The following is a 25,805-nucleotide window of genomic DNA, read 5'->3' as shown; positions in this document are numbered from 1 at the left end:
TGAAAGAAGAATGTTAAATCTGCTTATTTTCCCATAACTGTCACTGGGATTTGAACAGAAATTTGAATTTTCTTTTATTTGCAACTGGTTTAAAAAAAAGCACTGTGTCACTGTTAATAGATTCTTGTCTTGCAAAGTCTGCCAGCAACTGGATTGGTGGCTGTACCTTTGACAGGCAGTGTATCCTTTTTATAAAGGGAATCCTTGCGAAGCTGCCCGGGAAGCTGCACTGCTGTCGTTCTGTGTACTCTGACAATGTTATCTTTTCTCTCAGTACAGAGTATCAAATGTCTGTCAGGAATACAGAAATTAATTTCATGTCACCTGACGTGCAATTAATCTTCAGAGGTTTTCATAATACCTGTACAGAAAGAGTTGCCAGTTTGCCGGATTTGGATTTCGTGGCTTAGTTGTAGATAAGGGAAATTAATTTTTCATCAGTGTTAGTACAGGCGAGCAGGACCACAAAGACTGCTGCAAATGGATGGGGAATTTGCCATGTGTTGTCACTCCAGCATAATGGTACTTAACATTTGATAGGTGTAATCAGGAGAGGTGGAATTCTATAAAAGGGGGATTAATCAATTTGCACTGTTGAATGTGGTTGGTGTTATCACCACTTGCTTAGGTTTGAGAATAGAAATAAGATTTGATCTGTCAGATTTTGAAGGTCTTTTGGAAAAGATTTTTTCCGGACAGAACTGATGGATTTAATAAAAATACATTAGTGTGCTGGCAGATGTATGCAGTTCACGGAAACCATATATTTTCTGAATTTAACCAGGATTATTTTTTTTCTGAAAGAGGTGCAAAAGCATTTATCATCTGGAAACATTTTTTGTTATTTAGAAAATAATTATTTTCTGACTTATAAAACTGTAAAGACATCTGCAACACTGAAAATGTGAAAAATACATAGCTAGTTGGCCAATCCAGTCTGTTTACTTTCCATACAAAGAACTGACCCCAATCACAGTGAGTTGGTCTTGTTTCCCTATTATGTTTAACCCATTTTCTTCAAACAGCTATCCACTCGAAAGTTGACAGTTTGTGATTTAACTACTAGCACTGGATGGGAAAGCCACAGACTTGCAATACTCTATTAAGTTTCTCCTATCTTCCCAATTTGCATTTGGTCTTGACGACTCAATTGTTGTAAATATTGTCCCGTCTTTCCAGCTTGCCCCATCCATTCTTGATTTTGCACATTTAGTTTGATTTCAAAATGTTTTATTCAATCCTGGTTAAGAAAATCTAACACTATTATTCTGTAGTTGTTAAATTGATTGTTCTTTCCTCCTGCAATGCAAGTAATCAATGATATTGTAAGATTATCTTGTAGTGTTATGTTAGTTATCTACCTCTGAGCCAGATTGTTTGAGTTCAAGTTCCACCTGCCACTGAGGTGTGCCATAACAGAGATGTGCCATAACATACTGACAGGTTGATTAAAAAATAATATCCATAAGACATCAGAGCAGAAATAGGCCATTTTGCCTATCAAGCCTGCTCTGCCATTCGATCATGGCTGATATGTGATCTCCTGTACATTGGGGAGACTGGATGCCTCGCAAACTGCTTCAGGGAACATCTCCAGGAGACCCACACCAATCAACCCCACCGCCCCGTGGCCCAACACTTCAACTCCCCCTCCCACTCTGCCGAGGACATGCAGGTCCTGGGCTGCTTCCACCGCCGCTCCCTCACCACCCGACGCCTGGAGGAAGAACGTGTCATCTTCCACCTCTGAACACTTCAACCCCAGGACGTCAATGTGAACTTCACCAGTTTCCTCATTTTCTTTCTTTCTCTCTCTCTCTCTCTCTCTCTCTCTCTCTCTCTCTCTTTTTTCCCCCCCCCCCCCACCTTACCCCAGTTCCAACCTTCCAGCTCTGCACTTCCTCATGACCTGTCCTACCTGCCAATTTCCCTTCCCACCTATCCGCTCCACCCCCAATCTGACCCATCAGCTCCACCCCCACCCCGATTCACCTAGTTGTACACTGTGCTTTCCCAGCACCACTCTGATCTAAACTCTGGTATGTTTCTCAACCCCATTCTCCTGCCTTCTCCTTTAACTCTTGATCTCCCCAATAATCAAAAACCTATCTCTCGCAGTCTTAAATACATGCAGTGAATTGGCTTCCACAGTCCATTTGTGGCTACGAGTTTCAGTTTTGCCACCCTCTGGCTGAAAGCATTGCTCCTCATCTCGCTTCTAAAGGTCTGTCCCATCACTTAGAAGGACCCTTGGGTCCTTCATAGAATCACTACAGTGTGGACACAGGCCATTCAGTCCAACAAGTCCACACCAACCCTCTGAAGAGCATCCCACCCAGACCCATTCCCCTACATTTCCCCTTACTAATTCACCTAACCTACACATCCCTGAAGACTGTGAGAATTTAGTATGTCCAGTTCACCTAACCTGCACATCTTTGGACCGTGGGAGGAAACTGGAGCACCCGGAGGGAACCCATATCGACACTGAGAGTATGCAAACTCCACACAGTTGCCTGAGGCTGAAATTGAACCAGAGTTCCTGACGCTGTGAGGCAGCAGTACTAGCCACTGAGCCACCATGCTGCCCCTAATCTGTCCTACCAGTGGAAACATCTTCATGTCTGCTCTATCCAGATCTCTCAGAATTCTTATTCAAACTTTCAGTGAGTTTAATTTGTCCAAAACTCTTGCTGTACATTGTCCACAACAAGCATATTCTGTCAATGAGAGCTAAAAGAGCATTGTCTCACATGGCAAATTGGTATAAAAATTAAAATCACATGGAATTTGGAGTGGACTGGCTAGATGAATACAAAACTGGCTTGGTAATTCTGACCGAGGGTGGCACTGGAAGGGTGTTTTTTAGAATGGAGACCGGTAACTAGTGGTGTTCCACAGGGATCAGACTTGCGTCCTCTGTTGTTTGTAGTATATATAAATGATCTGGAGGAAAATGTGAGTGGTCTGATTAGTAAGTTTGCAGATGACTCGAAGATTGGTGGATTTGCTGATAGTTCTGACAGTTGTGCAAAGATACTACAGGCTCATCACGCTAACCCACAAACCAACCAATACACTGAAACAACTCTTGATGAATCGAAAGGACCCTATACCAACAATCAACAGAATGAACGTCATATGCAAAGTACCCTGCAAGGACTGCAACAAACATTATATTGGACAGATGGGCAGGAAACTAGGCATCAGGATCCATGAGCAACAACAAGCCACCAAAAGACATGACCAACTATCACAAGTCTCCTTATACACAGACAACAAGGGACACCAGTTCAACTGGTACGATACATCCATCCTGGGACAGGCGAAACAAAGACATGCACTGAATTCCTAGAGGTCTTGCAATCAAACTGGAACTCCATAAATAAACACATTGGTTTGGACCCCATTTGCCAGTCTCTCAGAAAAAGCACTGGAAGTGATATCACCCACCACAACACATAAACAGTACACCAACGCTTCAACGAAAACTCGCTGAAGATGTTGCCTAACATGGTGACTAAACGTTTAAGAACAAATCTACCAGCTCAGTGAGCAATGTTGAAACCTGAACCACAACTTGAGCTACAAATCTTCACAAAGATGGAACAGGATATACATTGACAACATGGGCACCGAAATGGCAAATGGAGTTCAATCCAGACAGATACAAGGTGATGTGTTTTGGAGGATTGAATTCTATTGTAATGGCAGAACCCTTAGGAACATTAATATACAGGCAGATCTGGGCATGCAGGTCTACAGTTCCCTAAAAGTGGCAATACATGTGGCCAAGGTGATTAGGAAGACATATGTTAAAAATCACACAACACCAGGTTATAGTCCAACAGGTTTAATTGGAAGCACACTAACTTTCAGAGCGACGCTCCTTCATCAGGTGATAGTGGAGGACTTGTCTCTCTCACTCTCTCACTCTCTCACTCTCTCACTCTCTCACTCTCTCACTCTCTCACTCTCTCTCTCAAACCCCACCCCAGACAGACAGGCAAAGATCCACATGCACACATATATTTTGTGGGGTGAATTTGTACTTGCAGAGTTACATTGCACTTTGCTCAAAAACTGCATACATTCATGTAGAACTCTGAGCTCAAAAACTGCATGAATTTATGTAAAACTCTGTTATCTCACTTTTGAGATTAGAATCAATCTAAACATTCTGTCATAGACAGAGAACACAGGGGGCTAACACCTTCAACATATTGTCTAGCTATCACCGTTGTTAACAGCTAACCCGAGAATGCAACTTTAAAAAAAAAGGTTGTGATTTACACATGAAGGAAGTGAAACTATCACTGTATTCTAACAAATGAAAGGCTTAACAGACAATCAATTTTTCAATGTATAATTTCAGTTACATCACACTGCAAATTTTTGCTATAAATTCTGTTACGATCAAGCCCTCCACTGTCACCTGATGAAGGAGCGTCGCTCCAAAAGCTCGTGTGCTTCCAATTAAACCTGTTGGACTACAACCTGGTGTTGTGATTTTTAACTTTGTACACCCCAGTCCAATACTGGCATCTCCAAATCAGGAAGACATATGACATGCTTGCCTTTATAGGCTAGGACATGGAGTACACAAGAATTGGTGAATCATGTTGTAGCTGTACAAAACCCTTGTTGGTCACATTTGGAGTATTTTGTGCAGTTTTGTTTGCCAAAGTACCAGAAGGACATGGAAGCTTTGGAGAGAATGCAGACAAGATTTAACAGGATGTTGCCTGGTCTCAAGGGCATTGTTTGTCAGGGAAAGTTAAAAAGATTAAGATTATTTTCAATGGAAAGATGGTGTTTGAGAGGGGACTTGAAAAAATTGTAAGAGGCATAGATATGGTGGATAGTCAGAGGCTTTTTCCCAGGGTGGAAGTTTCAATTACAAGGGTGCACAGGTTCAAGGTGAAAGCGGGAATGTTTAGAGGAGATGTAGGAGGGAGATGTTTTATACAGAGAATGGTAGGAGCCTGGAACACACTACCAGCAAAGGTGGTAGAAGGTGGCAAATTGGCAACATTTAAGAGGTATCTGGATGGTGACATGGGTGGGGAGGGAATGGAGGGATACAGGCCGAATAACTGCTGAAGGTTTATTTTTTAGTTAGGGCATGATGATTGGCACAGGCATGGGGGGAGTGCTGAAGGGCCTGCTCCTTCTCTTTTGTTCCACTCTTGTTAACCTGCTTCAGGACACCTGAAGATTTGCATCAGATATTCATTGTTCAGTGTTTTAGGTTAAGGAAGATGCTCAGAAAATGCATAAGATGATAAAAGTCTTCTTCTGTAGTAGTGGTGCTGAATCTAAAAACCATGGACCGCGCATGGCTCACCAAAGTATTTCATGTGGCCTGAGATCTGATTTATTGGTAACTCGGACAAATTTCCGGCTCATTCATACAGCCAGAATTTCAAATACAGATGACTGAAAGTGAAAGATTTTGCAAGGAACTCCTCCTCAGATCCAAGGTCTTTTTTTTTCTCCCATATATGCTACTGCAGGCTTGCTAGTGAGTGTATAAACAAATGTGTGAGAACCAGTCAGGTTTAGAGAAGCCGTGAGCAGCCCAAAGCCTGGAGCCTTGGCTGAGAGTCTGCGGGCTTCTTCTGGGATTAGGAGGCTCTTAGGAACTCTTGTTTAAGTGAGAGGGATGAAGATGATGACAGTCACACCATGGTTAGAAGGCAACGAAAGATCAATGGCCACGGGGGCAGTCTGAGAGTTGAATGGTGATGGGGATCTGCAAGTATGGCTGTGACAGTGAGGGGCAGGGGTGGAAATAATGGTCAGGCTGCTGGGTTGCTGCCATTAATTTTCCTTTCTTTTATTTTTTAAAATTAAGTCACCATTTATCTAATTGGATTTCCGTCACTCCAGAAAAAAAGTTACTTGGCCACTTTAACGTGAATGCAAAATATTTGTTGGCAGATTAATTGTCATAGAGTCATAGAGATGTACAGTATGGAAACAGACCCTTCAGTCCAAGTCGTCATGCTGACCAGATATCCTAACTTAATCTATTCCCATTTTTCAGCACTTGGCCCATTTCCCTCCAAACCCTTCCTATTCATATGCCCATCCAGGTGCATTTTAAATGTTGTCATTGTACCAGCCTTCACCACTCCCTCTGGCAGCTAATTCCATACACGCACCAGCTTCTGCGTGAAAAAGTTGCCTCTTAGGTCCCTTTTTTAAATTTTCCCCCCTCTCGCCCTAAAACTATGCCCCCTCGTTCTGGACTCCCCCAACCGAGGGAAAATACCTTGTCTATTTATCCCCTTTGTTTAGTTGACATTTTTGAGGTGCAAAGCCCCATGGATTATTTTGAATTTCAAGGGGCAGAGTAAGGGAGGGTGGAAGAGGTAAGAGAAACTGGGAAAGGCGAAAAGTAAAAGAGAAAATTCCAGGCTGAAATGAGACTCACTTCCGACCCACATGCACATGTGAATTCCACTGAGGCCAGCTCTGAGTGTTCCTCACCAGTGGCAACTCCAAGTTCAGCGTTAGCTAAGGCTAACACCTAAGCTTGACCCCAGTCACCTGTCCCTTCTCTGGTGACTTTTTTTTTCGTTAGCTCTGCATGTTAGCTAAAAAGGTGAAGATTGGCTTATTATTAAGCTTGGCTGCTTGGCACATTTTATTGGTCATTTCTACTAATTGCCCATTTGAATCATTAATTTATTGCTTTTGAATTTTATGCATCAATTTCCTATTTATTATTGTGGCATCCCTCACCTTCTTAAACTTTTTTGTCTCACGAGGAAGACAGAAATTGAAATGTGCCTCTACCCAATGTGAGAAGGTTGGCCGCCACTCCTCTACTGGAATAGAGATGAGCGTAATGGATGGAGAATGAGTAATGTTTTTAAAAAAAAATCTTTTGTTTCCTACCGAATCAGAATCTGAGGTATTGCTAATCCCAGGTGCTGTTTGTGAGGAGCTCATATTGGAAATGTCAAACTAATATTTCAAGTATTTGGCTCTCATTTTGTCTGAAAGGTTTACAGAAAAAGCAGAGAAGCTTCCAAGTCTTCACTGAATCAAAGAATATCGCCTTAATATTGTTGCACAAATTGCATGCTGTTCCAGATGCACTGATGTGATTAAGTCCAGCTGCTGAAGTGGAAATGCTAAGCTGAACCTCAAGCTTTTGTTGTTGTCTGAGAACTTGACGTTAAAAGTTTAATTAAGATTTTGAAACATTTAACAATCAGTTGGTAAACTTATTCATGTTACTTTTAAAATGTGATTTTTTTTCATTTGAACATTAAAAATTTCAAATACTGAAGGAGAAAGAGCCGCTTATTTTAGATAGCATTTTTTGATTCACACTGGGCAATTACAGGTACACAATCCTTTATCCGAAATCTTTGGGGACAGTTGTTTGCTCGGAATTCGGAATTTTTCAGATTTTGGAATAAGTGACATTCTCAGTGAAATAAAAACAAATTCCCAACAGCAGACGCACATGTGAATAGTACAAGCGCTGAGACACAATTGACGCCTGCCAGTGCTGGGCCACACTGTCACGTCACATCTGGGTGACGTGGTTTAAGTGGATGTGGAATTGGGTCACCTGTTCACATGCCGAAATAACGCTCCACACTCCATGAAAAAGATTTCAGAGCTTTTTGAATTTTGGGTAAGGGATTGTGTCCCGCTACTTATGCACGGTATTCTAGTAATAAAATATTTGTGATTTTCCTATCATAAAGTTGCCATTATAAATGTTAAAAAAGGAATCCACATAGACATTAAGCATTTGCAATGTGCAAGACTCTATGTGAGATATGCAGATAACTTTCACTGGTGCAGAGCAATGATAATTGCAAAGTCTGCATGTTATACCATTTGATAGGATTGAACAATATGCTTTATAAGCAGGTATGATTTAAGTAATGGGAATTGCTGATAGAAGAATAATTTAAATATGTTCTTTCACAATTGACAGTACTTACCCACTTTTGCAATTAGCGAGAATGAGATCATGAGACAGTTTCAAGGTTGATGGCAGCTCTCACATACTTTTCCAAACTTATCATATTGTTTCAGATGATTCTGAACTGTTCAAAGAGTGAGGGTAGTTGTCACCTGTTATTCATTGATAACAGTACAGGCAGGGACAGCCATAACACACAAAGTGGTGCAGAAATTCAGCGAGTCTGGAAGCATCTGTGGAAAGAGGAGCAGAGTTGACATTTTGAATCCAGTATGACTTCTTCAGAACTGCAGAAACTTGGGAGTTCTAATATTTATATTGGTGCTGCAATATACATTACCTTATACTCACTAGACTTTGTGAGACCTGACCTTTATTCACAAAATATGGTTTAGCTATTGTTAATTACACACGAGCAGTTAAGTTCTATGGTACCACTGATTTTCAGAGGAGTGACAAGAGATTTAAGCATGATTTTGCATTCTGGATAGGGATTACCAGATGATGCCTTTAAATAGTACCATTGAAAATTAATGAGTGGGTTTTTTCTACACTTTAAATACCCACAGTAATGGCTCTAACGGAATAAAATATTTATTTCCATCATTACAAGGAAAACCATCTTTTGCTTTTGTCCTACAAAATGCAAGTAAATTAACCATTTTTATGGGGATGAAGTGGATTCGTCTGTAGTTTATTTTTCCAGTTTCTGCAAGGTCATACTGCATTTAGCACATGGTGAGTGGTAAAAGGTTTTGTGTTGAGTGAAGACACTGAGCAGCATGATGCTGTGTTCTTACAGCAGGGGAGCGAGAACACAGGCTTTTCTCATCCTGAGGTCCAGTCTCAACAGCGGCAACACCAGCAGCATCTTCAGAAACAACAGCCTGTTCGAAAGGTCACATTGACAAAAGGAGCGCAACAGCCACAGCAGCGTCCACAGCAGCAGCGGCAACAATCTGTACCACAATTATTAGGAATGACGAAGAATTCAGCCAATCAACAGAACAGGGTAAGCACATCTACTTTCAAATACTGGAAGTTCGGTTGCCTTGTACTGCAAAACTAAAAGAGGCAGTCAGCCCGTATGTAATAACGGATTAATTGTTTTAAATTCATTAACCCTTCGTTGTATTGAATGCATACATTTCGATAACTGGATCTAAAATTTTGCCTCTAAAGAGGAAACAGAGTCTGGGATGGATCCTCTTTTTCTCTTTGGACAGTCCTGGTCTCCTCACTCCCAAAGGTGTTTCCCTATGTTATGTGGAAAGAAATAATTTTGACAGGTTTTGCAGTGTTTTCATAAAACTGTCAAGTTTCTTACCTGTCATTCCAATGACATTATCATCTGGCACTGTCTCAATCAGCAGTTAATGCTGCTACTTCAAGCTTTCTGAAGCTCACTTGCAGAGCAGGGTGTTGTCCCTTTTCCACACAACAGATGGCAGGTGGTTGAGGAAGGAATGCCCAAATACATAATTTGGAACTTTGCTCTACATTTCCTCGGCTTTGAGGAAGTCAAATGTAGACCAATTGACTGCTTTGCAGAACACCTCTGTTCAGTTCTTTAAACATGATTTGAGCTGCTTGAAGTTTTAATTCTCTACCCTGCTTCCAGTCTGGCCTTTCTGTCCATGGCCTCCTACACTATTCCGATGAAGCTCATCACAAGCTGAAGGAACGAAACTTCATTTTGGCACAACAATCTATTGCCTTCTGGATTCATTGTCAAGTTCAGCAACTTCTGCCTCCATCTTTCTCTAAGTTTTCATTTTGTTTATTTTTTTGGTCATGGTTCATTCGGGGAGCATTGGTCAGGAGGTGAGTTTCTTGCCTCTGACCTGGTCTTGTAGCCACAGTGTTTGTATGACCAGTACAGTTCAGGTTTTGGTCAACATCCTAGAGTGTTCACAGTCTGGGGAGTTCAGTGGTGATTTCATTGAATGTCATGGGCCAGTGGTTAAATTCTCTGTTGGAGATGGTCATTTACTGGCACATCTACAGCACAGATATTACTTGCCACTTGTCAGTCCAGGTCTGGATGTTGTACAATTCTTTTTACGTTTGGGCATGAACTGCTTTCAATCTGAGGAGTCATAAATGGTGCTGAACATTGTGCAGCCATAAGCAGAAATTCCACAGTTCTTCGCTTACAATATTGTCATTGAAATTGCTGAAGATGATCGGGCCAAGAACACTAACCTGAGGAATGCCAGAGATAGCTTGGAACTGAGATGACTTATCTGCATGGCACTACCATCTTCCTTTGTGTTTTTTTTTGCCCTGATTCATATTAATTCCAGTTCTGCCAAAGTTCCTGCTGCCATTATTGGTCAAGTGTAGCCTTGATGTCAAGAGTAGTCACTCTCATCTTACCTCTGGAGTTCATCTTCATGTTTGAACCAAGACTGTAATGAGGTCAAAAGCTGAGTGGCCCTGATGGAACCCTGAGTGTCGTAGTTAAAAATCATACAACACCAGGTTATAGTCCAGCAGGTTTATTTGGAAGCAGTAGCTTTCAGAGCTCTGCTCCTTCATGAGATGGTTGTGACCACCTCATGAAGGAGTGGCACTCTAAAAGCTAGTGCTTCCAAAAAAAATCTGTTGGATTATAACCTGTTGTTGTGATTTTTAACTTTGTCCACTCCAGGTCATGAGTGTCACAGGGCAGGTTATTGCTAAACAACTGCTGCCTAATAGTACTGTTGATAACACCTTCCATCACATTATTGATGATTGAGAATAGATTGAAAGGGCGCTAATTTGCCAGTTGGATTTCTCCTGCTTTTTCTGTACAAGGTATACCAGTGTAATTGTCCACATTGTCAGGTAGATGCCAGTGTTGTTGCTGTTCCACGGTTTATTACTTTGCATCATGAATCCTTTCAGTTAATTTCTGAAACATGCTTCTAGGGTTTAAAAAAAACAATGTGGCTGGACATTGCAACTGCCATGCCATACTGGAAGAAACACTTTGCTGCTTCAGCTGGAGGTTAGAACGTATTAATACACCAACTCAACTCCCACCTGTTACACCCTCTTGTCAGTCCTATCCTCAAGCCTGCCTTGGAACCCGAAGAATTCTGCCCTGTTTCAGAGAAGTATTTGGCTGTTTGCGAAACACCTTTGATGTTGTACAATTGAGAAGGATACTTTATAATTGCACACTGTTTTGTGTTGGTTAGTTATAAACAAACTAGACAAAGTTAGGTTATCAGTTATCGGTGAATCAGTTGGATTTTTAACATTCCAGCAGCTTTCATGATTTTATGGTGTTTTGCAAATTATCAGATTAACTGAATTCACTGTCAAAATTTTTCGTAGCAAATTTGTGTTCCTTGTCCAGTCCCATGATCCTGCAGTCTTCATTAACATAGTTCAATTTGCATCAGAAGTTGATAAGAATGTTAGAGCACGAACTCTTGAAGCATGAGAAGGCAATTCAGTCCCTCAAGCCTGCTTCGCTATTCGGTACAATCAGTGCTGATACCATCTTGCCTCAACTCCACATCCCTGCTGGTTCTTTGAAACCCTTCAACCTTTTTACTAATTTAAAAATCTGCCGCCTCCTCAGATTTATTCAGTGTTTCATTATCCACGGCACTCAGGGATAGTGAGTGCCGCAGCTTCATGACCCTTTGGGAGAAGTAATTTCTCCTCATCTCTGTTTTAAATCTGGCACTTGCTTAACCTAAAACCTTTTGTTCTAGCTTTATCCACAGAGAAATGTCCCCTCTTCATCTACTTTGTAAATCCCTTTTGTTATCGTCTATACCTCCAATAGATCTCCTCACATTATTCTCATCTCGAGTATCGGCCCAGACTGCTCAGTCTCACTTGATAAGACGAGCCCTTCATTTCTGGAATTAATCTAGCGAACCTTCTCCGAACCACAGTTTATGTTCTTGGGGCAAGTCAAAAGCAGTGCCATTTTGAGTCATGGAAGCAATTAAGGAGAATCTTGGATTGATCCTGTCATTAAACTGGAATTTCAGACCAATAAAACTTAGTTTCACAGACATCTATAAATTGTGATAAGGACATAATTAGGCACAGAAGTAGCCTCCCCCTCCAGTCAAAAAGATTGTGGCTGATCTGCCACAGACCTCAACTCCACTTACATGTCAGCTACTTGTAGCCCTCACTCCTTGATGTTTGAAAAGTCGATGAGCACCTCTTTTTGATTTCGCTTCCATAATTCCCTTGGATAGATAATTCTAAATATTCACTGCCCTCCAAGAGAAGAAATTTCTGTATATATCGGATTCAAATGAGCGTTCCCATGCTGTATCAATGTATCCTTGTTCAAGTTTCCCTACTAGGTGGAATTAACCTCTCGACATATCCTGTTATGCGCCCTCAGTATGTTTCAATAAGATCAACCCTCATTCTTCTAAACTCGAATGAATACATATCAAAACTGTTTGAGTTCTCCATGAGTGATCACTTCATCCCAGGAATCATCCCAGTAAATTTCTTTTGAACTATCTTCAATGCCAGAGCATCCTTTCTTAAATATGGGAATCAAAACTATACTAGGTACATTTGTAACAACACTTCCTTGTTTTTAAGCTCCAACGCCTAGCAATAAAGACCCAAATTCCATTTTTTATCTTAGTTGCAGTTAATGATTTTCTTTAATAATTTCTGAGTTACATTTTGTGTTTCATGTACAAGAACATCCAGATCCTGTCTTCCTATTCTTTTTCTGGAGTCTCTCTCCATGTAACTAATAGTCTGTTTTCTGATTCTTCCCAGAAAAGTGGAACCTCTTGAATTCCTATACTAAACTCCATGCCAAGTTTTTGTCCACTCTTTCAATCTTTCTATATTCCTTATGCGGTCACAACAACCCCTTGCACATATTTGAACTGAATTCGCATCTTCAGTTTACATGTGTTTCAAGTGGCTATTATGGCTGTTGAATATTGTTCAAGATTTCAGAAATCTGATTTGATTTGCCGACTGAAGTTAGTAATGAATTTGTCGACATTTGTGTCAACGTTCTACCAGTTGTGACAGATTACCACATCCAGGTAACCTTGCTTATAAATGATTTTTCATGATATGATTCATTTTAGTACACCTGCCTTAAGCTTGTGAATGAGAAAACTCTATAGACTAGTTTGTAGCTTCAGTTTAATTTGAAAATTGGACTTGTCAATTTAACTGTCTTTATCTTTCTTTGAAGCCTGGATAGTTAACGTTTCAATGTTGCAGGATTGATTTTAACCAAATGCCTTCTGTCAAACTTGTGTTAAAGAGTTCTAGATTTTCCTCAGATCTGAGTCCAGTAGACCTCTTTACCTCTTTACCTCTGAGCATACAAATGACATCCAGTGTTATCCCGAGAAAGCATTGGTTGGCCTCTTTGAAATGACTCTCCCATGGCAGGTTTTGGTAGCAAATTCCAAGAAATATGATACTGTGATTACAAAAAAACATGTCTTTATGTCCAAGTTGGAATAATATGTAACTTGATTGTGCTGCTCCTTTTCTCAGGAATGTTGTTCCTCATGATTTTTTAAAAACCGTCCCCACATGTATGAAATCCCATGCTTTTGGAAACAATTTGAATTGTGTGGACTTAATTCCCTCAAGCGTTAGGTTAGTAAGTTACCCAGGTATAGGCATTTTCTACATAATTTATGAATAAGAACAAGAAATTAACCTCTTGGCAGCAACACAGGTATCGTACTACATACTATATCTCTGCCCAGCTGACTCTGAAAAGTCCTTCATAACGTGAATGTAAAGCTCTGAATGTTAAACAAATTATCTACCATACTAATTAAGCAACAGGCTTGTAGATTTATACTTGACAGAATACGTCAAATTGTATCCCTTTGCATCATCGTAAATAGATTTACTCCGTCCCAGTGACTGGAGCTATCCACTAGAGAAAAGGGACAAGAATACACTGAACAAGAATATACTGGGAATTCTCAATATTATCCATGGACCTTATTGGTGGTATAGTTACTAAGTTTGCAGATGACATCAAAATTGGAAATATAGTGGACAGTGAAGAAGGTTACCTCTGAGTACAACGGGACATTGATCAGGTGCAATGAGCCAAGAATGGTGATGGAATTTAATTGAGATAAATATGAGGTGCTGCTTTTGGAAAGGCTAATTGGCAGGATTTATACACTTAATGATAAGCTCCTGGGGAGTGTTGCTGGACAAGGTGACTTTGGAGTGCAAGTTCATAGTTCCTTGCAAGTGGAGTCGCAGGTAGATAAGATAGTGAAGAAGGCATTTGGTATGTTTTCCTTGATTTGGTCAGTGCATTGAATTGGAAGTTCATGTTACAGCTGTGCAGGACATTGGTTAGGCCATTTTAGGAATACCGCTTGCAATTCTGGTCTCCCTCCTATCGGAAGGATGTTGTGAACCTTGAAAAGGTTCAACAAAGATTTACAAGGATGTTGCCAGAATTGAAGGATTTGAGCTATAGTGAGAAGATGAATAGCCTGGGGCTATTTTCCCTGGAGTGTTGGAGGCTGAGACATTAGAGGTTTATAAAATCATGAGAAGCATGGATAGGATGAATAGCCAAGATATTTTCCCTGGGGTGGGGGAGTTCAAAAAAAAAGAGGGCATATATTTAAGGTGAGACAGGAAAGATCTAAAAGGGACTGAAGGAGCAACCTTTTCATACAGAGGGTGGTGCATGTATGGAATGAGCTGCCATTGGACATGGTGGAGGCTGGTTAAATTACAACATTTAAAAGGTGTCTGGATGGGTATACAAATAGGAAGGGTTTAGAAGGATATGGGCCAAATGCTGGCAAATGGCACGAGATTAATCAAGGATATCTGGGCGGTATAAACAAGCTGGAACAAAGGGTCTGTTTCTATGCTGTACAGCTCTGACACTGACTTGTGAAGCCTCATGGATTCAGGTCAAACAAGGTGAAGTTAATAGTGTTCCCTTCCACTCTTCTGTTCAGTCAATACTCACTCATATTGAATTAGCTGACATCTGAAGGGCATATCTAGTGCTCTGCATCAGTTGGTGAAGTGACATGGGGAAAATAGCTCAGTGTGCTTCTGCACCTGATACAGAATTGTCTGTCCACCATAGAACATAGAACAGAGAAAAATACAGCACAGTACAGGCCCTTTGGCCCTTGATGTTGCGCCGACCTAAGCCCACCTAACCTACACTAGCCCACTGTCCTCCATATGCCTATCCAATGCCCGTTTAAATGCCCATAAAGAGGGAGCGTCCACCAGTGCTACTGACAGGGCATTCCATGAACTCACGACTCGCTAAGTAAAGAATCTACCCCTAACATCTGTCTTATACCTACCACCCCTTAATTTAAAGCTATGCCCTCTCATAATAGCTGACTCCATACATGGAAAAAGGTTCTCATTGTCAACCCTATCTAAACCCCTGATCATCTTGTGCACCTCTATCAAGTCACCCCTAAACCTCCTTTTCTCCAATTAAAACAGCGCCATGTGCCTCAGCCTTTCCTCATACGATCTTCCTACCGTACCAGGCAACATCCTGGTAAACCTCCTCTGCACCCGTTCTAGTGCCTCCACATCCTTCCTATAGTATGGCGACCAAAACTGCACACAATACTCCAGATGCGGCAGCACCAGAGTCTTATACAACTGCAACATGACCTCAGGACTCCGGAACTCAATTCCTCTACCAATAAAAACCGGTACGCCATGTGCCTCCTTCACAGCACTATTTACCTAGGTGGTAACTTTCAGAGATCTGTGTACATGGACATTAAGATCCCTCCGCTCATCCACACTACCAGGTATCCGACCATGAGCCCATCTTCTTGTTACACTTACCAAAGTGAATCACTTCACACTTACCTACATTGAACTCCATTTGCCACCTTTCTGCCCAGCTCTGCAACTTATCTATATCCCGCTGTAACCTGCCACATCCTTCCTCACTGTCAACAACTCCACCGACTTTCGTATCATCTGCAAACTTGCTCACCCAACCTTCTAGCCCCTCCTCCAGGTCATTTATAAAAATGACAAACAGCAATGGTCCCAAAACAGATCCTTGTGCAATACCGCTGGTAACTGCACTCCAAGATGAACCTTTACCATCAACTACTACCCTCTGTCTTCTTCCAGCCAGCCAATTCCTAATCCAAACCTCTAACGCACCCTCAGTGCCATACCTCTGTATTTTTTGCAGTAGCCTACCATGGGAAATCTTATCAAATGCCTTACTAAAATCCATATAGACCACATCTACTGCTTTACCCTCGTCCACCTCCTTAGTCAACTTCTCAAAGAATTCAATAAGGTTTGTGAGGCATGACCTGCCCTTCACAAAACCATGCTGACTATCCTTGATCACATTATTCCTATCCAGATGTTCATAAATCCTATCCCTTAGAATTCTCTCTAAGACTTTGCCCACAACAGAAGTGAGACTCACCGGCCTATAGTTACTAGGGTTATCCCTACTCCCTTTCTTGAACAAGGGAACCACATTTGCTATCCTCCAGTCATCTGGCACTATTCCTGTAGACAACGAGGACATAAAAATCAAGGCCAATGGCTCTGCAATCTCCTCCCTTGCTTCCCAGAGAATCCTAGGATAAAATGCCATCAGGCCCAGGGGACTTATCTATTTTCACCCTTTCCAGAATTTCCAACACCCCTTCCCTACATATCTCAAAGCCATCCATTCTAATTAATTGTGACTCAATATTCACATCGGCAACAATGTCCTGTTCCTGAGTGAATACTGACAAAAAGTATTCATTCAGTGTCTCTCCAATCTCTTCAGCCTCCACACACAACTTCCCGCTACTATCCTTGACTGGACCTATTCCTACCCTAGTCATTCTTTTATTCTTGAGTTTTGATATTTCCTGTGAAGAGTAAATTTCAGTTCCACTGCAGGGAAACCCTCCATCATGTCATGTAGCATGGTAGTTATGGCACATGGAATAAGCTTTGGACAGGTCTTGCAGTCCGGCGCTACACTGTGCTGTTGGCAATCAGAATCAATATAAATTCTTCATGAAAAACTGCAAGACCAGTTCAGGTTCATTGAGTGCCAGGAAGAATTCTGGGGCCACCTTACAATGGAAGTACAAAATTAGTACAACCACTACACATTTTAAAAACAAACTACACATACCCTCGATAATATTCAGACTTGAGCTGGCATGAGGTAGTTAACATTTATGCTAAATAAATGTCAGGTCATAACTATTCCTGGGATTGCACCTATTTATTTACAATTTCATTTGCACTTCAATCATGTGAGATCTAGTGTTCTTCAGTTTGATAGTGTTAACATTTCTTATTCTTTCTAAATAAGTTAGTTTTGTGGTTTCTTAGCTGACATGAGGATTGTTTAGAACATGCCCCATGTTTTAACATCTCCGGAAAATGCAGTTACTACTGTTGCATCTTTTATTTAATAATTCTCATTCAGAGAGACTACTTAATGATTTGTGGAAATTTATTTTTCTTCAAACTGAATGGAGGTTTTTTTAAATTCTCTGATGGAATGTGGGCATTATGGCAAGGCCAGCATTTGTTATTCATTCCCAATTGTTCCATAAACTGTAGAAAGGGCATTTAAGAGTCAACTGTATTGATATTGGTCTGGAGTCCCATGTAGACTGGACCAAGCAATTTTCTTACCAAGAGGATGTCAGTGAACTAGATGGTTAATGTTGGATTATGGTCAGTATTACTGAGACTAGCTTTTAATTTCAGATTTTATTACTTGTATTTATATTCCATCAGCTACCATGGTGTGAATTGAACCAATATCCCCACAACATTAACCTTGGCCTGTGAATTACTATTCCAGTTACATTACCAATATACAGAATCTCATCAAATTTTAACTAGGAAAGTTGAAATTGCACTTTACGTAACAACCCAACGAACAACAGATAAAGGTTTATCTTCTAATCGATATTCACCCTTTAAGTGTTTAGTAAGTTAGTACCAGCATGACTTACGCCTTCAAAAATTTGAAATGTTCCCAGATAATCAGTCGTGCTTTTTTCTTAGTTGCCATAGATATAATTCCAACATATAATCAGTGATGCACTGTTTTGCTTAAATAGCCCTGTTGTCATTTCTTTGATAGAAACATATAAATTCTTCTTCATGTCTATGGATTAGGGCTTAGCTATTTAAATATTGCTGCCAGTTGACAGTACTCAAGTTCTGTTGATTTATAATGTTGGGGCTAATAGATATTAAATATTGGGCAAATCAGCTTTAAAAATATAAACTTAAGTAGCTTCACATAGTAAAGGTTGCTGTGAAGCATTTTATGACCCACTGTAGTTTGAACCACAAGCTGACACCCCAAGGACAAAATAAATTGGCTGAATGTTGTGCTCTCTACAGGTCATTATGCAGGGGCGCGGCACAGCATTACCAGGCCAGATGGGCCGAGGACGCATGATGCAACATAAACAGAATCTGCGAGTGGTGGAATGCAGACCTCAACCATGTGTGGTGTCAATTGAAGGGCTTTCTTCTTCAACTACTGATTTCCAGTTGAAAAACCTGCTGATGTCAGTTGGACCTATTCAGGTAGGTGACCCCTTGCATGCATTTTTTAGCACACAAATTATTGTACGGCCTTTTAAAAATCAATTGCAATTTAAGCTGCTCTTTTTGGCCTTGAATTTAAAGCTCCTTTCAAGTGTACAAGATTTTTATTATAATTGGTAAATTTTACCTCCTTGAATTAAATGGTAATGAGCAATTGTAGCTTCTCTACTGGATTTCATAATATGCAAGATATGAATTAGCATACAGCTTTTTACATTGATTGCAGTTTTTTCTAATGCACAGATGGCAGTGGCTTGTCCTAGCATGTCACCCACATTGACAGAGGTGTCTGATTTGGATGTGGATCGCTGTGCATCACCAAAATTCTACTCTATTTCCCTTAATTCTTTGCATTATCTTTCTCCTTTGTTCCAGTCTTTGCCCTTGGTTAGCTTTTAAGCTCAACAGGCTACTTGGTTACTTCTGTAATATTGTCTTAATGTATACAGTTTCAGCTATACCCAATAAAGCTTTTATTTTGTAAGCTGCACTTGGAAGTAAATGTACCATATTTTTGAAAAACATATCGCACAGTTTGTGATGCACAATGAAGCAAACTGTTTTTAATTGTCATTGATATGCCGCTTGCGCTCATTTCCAATAAGTTGAGCACCAGTGCTAAGCGGCTTTACAATGCACTAATTCTATCACATTTTGGTGGTTCACTGTCACTATCTGAAGGACAATTGGAGTGGGCAATGAATACCGGTCTTGTCAGCGTTGCTGACATGGCATGAATAAGAGAAGAAAAAGAATAAATCTGAAACAATGGCCTGACCTACTGTTTACAGTGATAGAGCTGTACAGCACAGAAACAGAACCTTCGGTCTAACTCGTCCATGCTGACCAGATATCCCAACCTAACCTCGCCCCACCTGCCAGCTCCTGGCCCATATCCCTGCAAACCTTTTCTATTCATATACCATCCAAATGCCTCTTAAATTTTGCAATTGTACCAATCTCCACCGCTTCCTCTGGTAGCTCATTCCATACGCATACCACCCTCTGCATGAAAAGGTTACCCCATAAGTTTTTTATATCTTTCCCCTCTCACCCTAAACCTATGCCCTCTAGTTCTGGACTCCTCCACCCCAGGGAAGAGACTTTGTCTATTTATCCTATCCATGCCCCTCATAATTTTGTAAACCTCTATAAGGTCACCCCTCGATGCTCCACAGAATACAGCCCCAGTCTATTCAATGTCTCCCTATACCTCAAATCCTCCAACCCTGGCAACATCCTTGAAAATATTTCCTGAATCCTTTCAGGTTTCACAACGTACTTACGATAAGGGGACCAGAGTTGCACGCAATATTCCAAAACTGACCCAACCAATGTCCTATACAGCCGCAATATGAACTCCCAACCCCTGTACTGAATACTCTGACCGATAAAGGAAAGCATATCAAATGCTGCCTTCACTATCCTATCTATCTGTGACTCTATTTTAAAGGAGCTATTAACCTGCACTCTAAGATCTCTGTTCAGCAACACTCCCTAGGACCTTACCATTAAGTGTATAAGTCCTCCTAAGGTTTGCTTTCCCTTTGTAATCTGAGATAACCTTATTTGCTGTCTACTACACCTCCAATTTTGGTGTCATCTGCAAACTTGATAACTATACCTCTTATGCTCACATCCAAATCATTTATATCATTTTATATAATCATTTCTTAAGCTCTTATCAGAATCCCATGAGTCGGTCAGTTTGATCCCCATTTTGACAAGCCTTTAAATGAGTCCATGATGTCCTAATGGGTTAACGTTTGGTGTTTGTTTTGGTTTTGAATGCATTTTCTCCCAGAGAATGTGCAAAAATATTATAGTATATTGAAATATAAAAAAATTAGAATAGTCTGTTGAAAATATCTTAACAGCCTTGTCCTCGAAAAACCTTGGTAAGGATGATGTGTGGAACAAAATTGAACCTATAGGCAACCTTTATTCTACTTAATTTTTGAATAGTATATGGAACATTGACAGAAATGACCAACAAAACCAGGTGCAATTGAGTCTGATGCTAAATGGGTGTACAACAGGGACCCAGTAGATTTCAAAAGGCATTTGGTAAGCTGCTGCACAAAAGGTTGCTGCATAAGATAAAGAAGCAAGGTAGAAGGACAATGTATTAGCATGGAGAGGATTGGTTAACTAACAAGAAGCAAAGAGGGGGACTAAATGAGTGCTATTCAGGTTGACATCAGTGACTAGTGATGTGCCTCAATGATCAGTGTTGGACTGCAATTATTCACAAATTACATAGATGATTTGGAGTTGGGGACTATGTTAGTGTCTCAAGGTTTGTAGATGACATTAAGATGAGCGGTAGAGCAAAGTGTGCAGAGGACTGTGAAACTTTGCGAAGAGACAAAGTTTAAGTGAGTGGGCAAAAGTGTGGCACATGGAATACAATGTTAATAAGCGTGATGTCATCCATTTCAGTAGCTATAACAGTAAAAAGAACTATTGCTTGAATGGTACGAAATTGCAGCACGTTGCTGTGCAGAGGGACCCAGGTGTCCTTGTGCATGAATCACAGAAGGCTGGTCTGCAGGTACAACACGTAATTAAGAAGGCAAATGCAATTCATAGAACAATACAGCGCAGAACAGGCCCTTCGGCCTTCAATGTTGCGCTACTGCAAACTAATCTTAGCCCATCGCCCTATACTATCTCATCATCATCCATGTGCTTATCCAAGGATTATAAAATGTCCCTACTGTGGCTGAGTTAACTCCATTGGCAGGCAGAGCATTCTACGCCCTTACTACTCTCCTGAGTAAAGAACCTTCCTCTGACATCTGTCTTAAATCTATTTTTATTGCTAAAGGGATTGAGTTTAAAAGCGAGAGAGGTTTAATTGTAGCTGTATAGGATGCTGGTGAGGTCACACCTAGAGTACTGCGTGCAGTTTTGGTCTCCTTACTTGAAGAAAAATGTCCTGGCTCTAGAAAGGGTGCAGAGGAGGTTCACTAAGTTGATTCAGAGTTGAGGGGGTTGGCTTATGAGGGCAACTGAGATTATATTCATTGGAATTTAGAAGAATGAGGGCCGCCCTCATAAAAGCACTCAAAATTCTGAAGGGAATAGGTCATCTAGAAGTAGAGAGGATGTTTCCACTGGCGGATGAAACTAGGACAAGAGGACATAGCCTCAAAATTAGGGGGAGCAGATTTAGGAATTGAGAAGGAACTTCTTCACCCAGAGGATTGTGAATCTATGCAATTCTGTGCCCAGTGAAGTGGTTGAGGCTTCCTCAGTAAATGTTTTTAAAGCTAAGATAGGTAATTTTTTGAACAATGAAGGAATTAAGGGTTATGGTGAGAGGATGGATGTGTGGAGCTGGAGCCACAAAAAGATCAGCCATGATCTTATTGAATGGTGGAGCAGGCTTGAAGGGCCAGATGGCCGACTGCTGCTCCTAGTTCTTATGTTCGTAGATAAAAAGGATCAAAAATGTTGGAAAACTGATATCTTCTGGATAAAGCAAGCTTCAGAAATCCTGACTTAGTATCTATTAACTATGTTCAAAGTTGTCAGTTCTGGGCAAGAACCTGGAGAGAGAGCTTTACTGGCAGAATAACCAGTTTGTGATTTCATGGAGGAATTATCTGGACCGTTGAGACTGGAACTTTGTGCACCAACAAGAAGTGTTCCTGGCTTAAACATGAAGATTTGGCTTTCAGTTCAGCATTGGGCCTGCTACCTTCCAACAATAATCTGCCTTCAGTAATATCCACAAGCTGTTCTCGAGCGATAATGTTACATTAGGGGCCTACTTGCTTTGGGGCCCCCCTTCTGACAAATGGTCCATTTTTCTGGATTTGCAGTCATCCTAATTATTATATAATAGCCATACAACATAGAAACAGTTCCTTCGACCCACCATGTCCGTGTCAACCAACAAATACCAAACTACATTAGTTCTATTTACCTGGACTTGGTCCGTAGCCCACTATGTCCTACGTTTAAGTACTCATCCAGATCCTCACCTTAAACTTTTACCTTTCTCTTTTGGAAAGAGATTTTTATCATCTGTTCTGTCCATGCTTTTCATAAGTTTGTGTATATCAATAAGATCCTTTCAGGTTCTTCTGTTCCAAGACACAAGCTCAGTCTCTCCTCATAACTGAGAAATTTTTCATCCATGACAACATTCTGCACACTCTCTTGTGCACTCAAATCCTTTCAATAGTGTAGCAACCAAACCTGTGCACAGTATTTCATATCTGGCCGAACCAATGTTTTATAATGTTGAACTAGTATTCTTGCTCCTATGTTCTCGGCCCCAGCTGATGAAGGCCAATTTGTCTTTTGCCTTTACCACTACTCTTTTTCCCTGTGCTAACAACTTCCATAATCCCTAAGAGCCCCCCATTTATTGTTCTAAACTTCCCTTATTAGACCTCCCAAAATGCATCAATTCACATTTATTGGGATTAAATTCCATCTGCCACTGCCCTGCCCAGTTTACCATTTGATCAGTATCAGTCTGTTGCCTCTCACCATCCTCCACTCTATCAACACCACCACCAACTTTTGTGTCATTTATGACTTACTAATTATACCTTTTACTCCCAAGTTGTTAATGTACATGGCAAGTAATAAGGGTACCAGCACCAAACCCTGTAATACAAGGCTGGTCACAGGCTTCCAATTACAAAAGCAACCCACCACCATCACCCTTTGCCTCCTATTTGTAAACCAATTTTGGATTCAGTTTGCCAAGTTGCCTTGGATCCCTTGGGTCTGACCTTTTAGACCAGCCATCCATATGGGACCTTGTCAAAGACCTTACTGAAGTCCGTGTAAAACACATCAACTACAATACTCTTGTCAATGTATTTCGTCACCATTTCAAAAATCTCAATTAAAGTAGACAGGCTGTTCCTCCAGCAAATCTGTGCTGATTTTTTTCATGATCAACCCCTGCCTTTCCAAGTATTGATTTAATTCTGTCCTTCAGAACATTTTCCTATGAACTGGCTTATTCCTGCTGCCCTTCTTGAGCAAAGGAACTGTATTAGCTATTGTCCAGTCATCTGGCATTTCGCCTCCAGCCAGTGGAGTATTAAATATCTCTGCCTGGCCTCCAGCAATCTCCTGTTTTGCATCTCATAGCAGCCTGGAATACATCAGGCCTTCAGGCTTTATGCACCTATATGCCTGCTAAAACATCTAATGCCTTTTCTTAATATTAATGTGTTCTACAACTTCATTATCCCAACTGATACATGGAATTCAACAAGACTGGACGGGGTAGATGCACAAAAGATGTTCCTCATGGTGCATGAGTCCAGAATCAGGGGTCATTATATGCGATAAGCTATTGAGGACTAAGATGAGAAATCTTTTCAATCAGACAATGATGAACCTGTGAAATCCATGACCACAGAAGTAGTCAAGTCTAAAGTATTGAATGATTTCAGGAAAGAGATGAATGTCACAAGTGGAGTTAACTGTATTCAAGGATACCCAAGGGAGGAAGGTGTGAACAGGCTGTTGAATTGGATGATCAGACATGATCATAATGAATGGCAGAGCAGGCTCTAAAGTCTAAACATTAAACTCATGTTGTTTTCTTGTTTCTTTCTAGACTGTAACACTGATAGCGTTTATATTCCAGGTTTTGTTGATGTAGAATTTGCCATGGTCAGATTTGAGCCCATATCCAAAGAACATGAGGTTGTGTTTCTCTATTACTGATTGCCACTAAGCTATCACCAACCTCCAGATAATCGAGAACTAGGGGTCACTGTTTCAAAAACTAGGATCTCCTATTTAAAAAAAAAACTATTGGGTGTGTTCAGAGCCTTTGAAACTGTTTTGCTGAAAAAGTGTGGAAGCAGCACCCTTGAATATTTTGAAGGCATAATTTGGATCCCTGTTAAGTAAAGGAGTGAAAGATTAGCGGGGTAGGAGAGAATGCAGATTTGTGGTTAGTCAGATCAACCTATTCCTCCTCCTCCACGTCAGTATGTTCAAAGGCTGGAAAAGTTACAGTAAGTAATTCCCTTCCTTAAAGCACATTTATCATCCACGAGGCACAAATCGCGAAAACTTCCCACTTAGAATAGAATATCCTTTATTGTCACATAGAATCCAGCACGGACATAGAGCAGTATCATAACAAGTTTTACAACGTTGTCTCTTACGATGCCATCTTAGGTACAAGTACCTAGGTTCAAATCTTAGATACAAAAAGAGGTATAAACAAGAAAAGTAGCTGCTTTATTTTACAGAAATAAGACATAGTTAAAAGGATAGTCATTACAGTCATAGAGTTAAACAGCTCAGAAACAGACCCTTCGGTCCACCTTGTCCGGGCTGACCAGATACCCTATATAAATCTAATCCCATTTGCCAGCATTTGGCCCATATCCTTCTAAATTCTTCATATTCATATACCCATCCAGATGCCTTTTTAAATGTTGTAATTGTACCAGCCTCCACCACTTCCTCTGGCAGCTCATTCCGGGCACACACGCTTTGAGGTAATTAGAGAGATCTTTTAAAGATCAGCAAGGCTGCCTATATGTGGAATTGCAGGAGACTGTGGAGATACTAATTGTGTATTTGCATCGCTGTTTACTGTGGAGAAGGATATGGAAGATGGAGGTTGTGGGGAAATAAATAGCGACATCTTGAAAAATGTCCATATTACAGCGAAGGAGATGCTGGATGTCTTCAAACATAAAGGTGGATAAATGACCACAACCTGATCAGGTGTGCCCTAAAACTCTCCGGGAAGCTAGAGAAGTGATGCAGGGCCCCTTGCTGAGATATTTGTATCATTGATAGCCACAGGTGAGGTACCAGAAGACTGGAGGTTGGCTAATGTATCACTATTTAAGAAAGATAATAAGGAAAAGCCAGGGAACTTTCGATCAGTGAGCCTGACGTTGGTGGTGAGCAAGTTGCTGGAGGGAATCCTGAGGGACAGGATTTACATGTATTTGAAAAGGCAAGGACTGATTTGGGATAGTCATTGCTTTGTGCATGGAAAAGCACCTGAGTTGAGGTTTTTGAAGAAGTAATGAAGAGGATTGATGAGGGCAGAGTGGTGGATGTGATCGCTATTGACTTGAGTAAGGTGTTCAACAAGGATCCTCGTGGAAGACTGGTTAGCAAGGTTAGATCATGTGAAGTAGGGGGAGAACTAGCTATTTGAATTCCGAACTGGCTCGAAAGTACAAGACAGGGTGATGGTGGAGGGTTGCTTCTCAGACTGGAGGTCTGTGACCAGTGGTATGCCACAAGG

The 25,805-nt window shown here is 40.8% G+C and overlaps 1 protein-coding gene across 3 annotated transcripts in view; it reads left to right on the top strand.

Moving 5' to 3' along the window:
- The window catches only part of rbm33a (RNA binding motif protein 33a), a 155,592-nt gene that overhangs the window by 104,911 nt on the left and 24,876 nt on the right, over positions 1 to 25,805 (top strand). For 2 of the 3 annotated variants that reach the window (XM_060825133.1, XM_060825132.1), the window contains exons 16-17: positions 8,757 to 8,966; positions 18,335 to 18,523. In XM_060825133.1, coding sequence (XP_060681116.1) covers positions 8,757 to 8,966; positions 18,335 to 18,523 — 399 coding nt within the window. The remainder of the gene's footprint in view (positions 1 to 8,756; positions 8,967 to 18,334; positions 18,524 to 25,805) is intronic. The other variant, XM_060825134.1, reaches the window with a different exon arrangement.

Source organism: Hemiscyllium ocellatum, chromosome 5, assembly GCF_020745735.1.
Source record: "Hemiscyllium ocellatum isolate sHemOce1 chromosome 5, sHemOce1.pat.X.cur, whole genome shotgun sequence".
Taxonomy (NCBI): Eukaryota; Metazoa; Chordata; class Chondrichthyes; order Orectolobiformes; family Hemiscylliidae; genus Hemiscyllium; species Hemiscyllium ocellatum.
The sequence above is the reverse complement of the archived record's forward strand: the minus strand, read 5'-3'. Positions and strand labels throughout refer to the sequence as shown.